General features: G+C 38.2%; 1 protein-coding gene across 1 annotated transcript; it reads right to left on the bottom strand.

The window, feature by feature from the left end:
* Positions 1 to 223: 223 nt before the first annotated feature.
* LOC121794857 (eukaryotic translation initiation factor 5A-2-like) lies at positions 224 to 2042 on the bottom strand. Its single transcript, XM_042193217.1, has 5 exons — positions 1777 to 2042; positions 1069 to 1191; positions 934 to 990; positions 775 to 849; positions 224 to 687 (listed from the first exon to the last, which is right to left on the bottom strand). The coding sequence occupies exons 1-5, from the start codon at positions 1897 to 1899 to the stop codon at positions 586 to 588; spliced, it is 480 nt and encodes a 159-aa protein (XP_042049151.1). The 5' UTR covers positions 1900 to 2042; the 3' UTR covers positions 224 to 585.
* Positions 2043 to 2602: the final 560 nt, after the last annotated feature.

Genomic DNA, 2602 nt, shown 5'->3' with positions numbered 1-2602 from the left:
TGAAGTAACAGTAGCAGCACACCTTACAACTGGAGGCATGGTTACCAAAATAACAGAAGCTACTATTATTGCAAAATTGGGAATTGATGCCTACGTTGTCAAGGAAATTTAACTACCTAGTAGTATGTGCTCTTATTATTCTTATTTTTCCATATCAAACCAACCTGCTTGTGGCTCAAAAAAGGGTAACATAACATTATACAAACTCATCGATAAGATTTTATTTTCCACTAATAAAAACACCAGCCATCTTATTTCACAATGTGATGATTACAATGTAAAACCCATCACAATTAATCTTGATTCACCACATATATATAACCACATGAGAAGAATCCAGTTTCCAACATGTCAAATCTAAAATACCACACAGTAATAAAACATGACAGCAGTTCAAACAGAAACAAAAATGGAAAGCGGAAAAGAAACATAATAGCCATCCTAATAATAGGAAGTAGTCTCCTTCATCGTCGAGGACACAAGCCATCAACAATCCAGTCTAAAACTATCCTGAATCATACGATGGGAAATGATCCTCCCATATCATTTAGAAAACTATAATTATCAGATCACAGCAATCCCACACTACTTGGGACCAATATCCTTGAGGGCGCAGATCTGCTCCTCCCCCATTGCAGACATAACACTCACAACAAGGTCCTTCCCTTCAGCAAACCCATCCTTGATCTGAAAGGTAAAGCCATAGTCGAACAAGACATGAGATGGGTAAATTACTAATCCAAAAGGGAAGAACAATTATGGGAAAAGCTTCACCTGGGTAAGGAGAGCCTCATCAGTAGGAAGACGGAGATCATCCTTGGTATTACCACTGTCAGTAAGCAAGCTCACCTACGGATTTAGTTATTTCATGGTTAATAGTCTATATAAGCAATTTGAAGTTAGGGATCAATGTAAACAACACGAGACACGTACAAATCCATCCTCGGAGATGTCAATAAGCTGGTAGTCAGTGCGATTAACATGTGGAACCTGGAGAGAAAAGCTAAGATTAAGGTTTTCATGCATAGCAAGATATCAATTTTAGGTACACAACAAGAAGATGCATACATCACAATTGTGGGAAGAGGGAACGATATCCTCGAGCTTCTTGGAAGTGAAGATGTCAATTGCAACAAAGTGACATTTGGCATGACCGTGCTTCCCGGTTTTGGAAGTTGAAACCTCCACAACCTGGAAGGGAATATTATGAGATCAGCTTGAAAACTGAAATGAAAAAAATCATGCTTTATTGCTGTTTGAACAATAGTAGTATAAACAAAGGTCGAAGAATATTTTCCAAATCATGAAACAATGTTATTAGTTAAAATTTGCTGAATTAATCGGGTGTGATGACTGATGAGCTTTATTAAGTCGTCAATAAAGCACGAATAAAGCAAGCAAATTTAATACTAAAAAAAAGTACGGATCTATTGATAGGAGAGATATGAGAATTCCATCACGAGCAATCATGATGAAAGCAAAAAAGTCGAAACTGGAATACGACTGTATGTTATCACACTAAATTTAAAAGAAAAACAGTCCATGAAACCGTAGCCAAAAACCTAAATCAACGAACCGCAGGGCTGAGCAAAGCCAAATAGACAAACACATGAAAATCGATCATATTGCTCAGATCTAAAGGAACTAAAAAGCGCATACTCGAGCAGGATTGAAACCGAGATCAAATCCGACGAATTGAGAGGAAAAACAAAACGAAACAACTGAAATCAAATCCAACGAAATCAATTAAAAGGAGAAACAGAGCGTGAAACAAACCTTGCAGGGGCGGCCCTTGATAACAATGTAACCGTTCTTACGGATGGTGCCGGCCTGCTGGGGGTAAGTCTTGGAGGCGCCGGCGTCGGCCTTTGATTCGAACTGATGCTCCTCGTCCGACATCCTCAACGGCGACGGCGACGGCGGCGGTTAGAGTGAGAGAATGGCCTGAAAAACAAAAGGATTTGTTGGGAGTGTGTGCAGAAGGCAAAGCTGAGGGCGAGAGAATTGACGATGGGTTTTTTGGATATATAGGGTTCGAGTAGTGTGGAGTTCAGATGGAGAATTTAGGGTTTTCACAATTTGAAATTGATTTATCGCCGTTGATTGGCGAGTGGAGCGGCTGACGGACAGGATTCGTTTGAGATATCTGCGTCAAAACGACGCAGTGTCTTGTGCTTATCCCTTTGAGCATTTCAATATTACTCTTCGTTTCTTTAAAGTTGGATAATTTTTTTCGTTTTGAGAAGTTCCTTCATAGTTTAGTCATTTTTATATATGGTAATTTTTTTCTCTTTCTTATTTTACTCTCTCTACTTTATTCACTTTATACTTTATTCTCCATGTCTTTTTCCTTTCTCTTACTTTTTTATCTGTTTATTTAACATACCTACCTTTCATTCCTTTCTAAAACTCCAATGCGAAAAATTTCGCTAAGCCTATGAAGAAATACGGTGCAGCTTCACCCACGGGAATTACTGTGCTACCGAATAGCTCGTTACCGTTATTTATTAAATTAAAATTATGGAGTATAATTGATGGAATAATATTCCGACCAAAAAGGAAAATTTGGTATAAAAATCATTTAATTTTGAATCCCCACCAA

This window comes from Salvia splendens, chromosome 3, assembly GCF_004379255.2.
Source record: "Salvia splendens isolate huo1 chromosome 3, SspV2, whole genome shotgun sequence".
In the NCBI taxonomy this organism is placed as follows: domain Eukaryota; kingdom Viridiplantae; phylum Streptophyta; class Magnoliopsida; order Lamiales; family Lamiaceae; genus Salvia; species Salvia splendens.
The sequence above is the reverse complement of the archived record's forward strand: the minus strand, read 5'-3'. Positions and strand labels throughout refer to the sequence as shown.

Coding starts and splice junctions, on each gene's coding strand:
- LOC121794857 (XM_042193217.1), bottom strand. CDS start 1,899: ATGTCGGACGAGGAGCATCAGTTCGAATCAAAGGCCGACGCCGGCGCC. Junction 1,192..1,776: donor TCAAGGGCCGCCCCTGCAAG/GTTTGTTTCACG, acceptor ATTCCCTTCCAG/GTTGTGGAGGTTTCAACTTC. Junction 991..1,068: donor CCTCTTCCCACAATTGTGAT/GTATGCATCTTC, acceptor TTTTCTCTCCAG/GTTCCACATGTTAATCGCAC.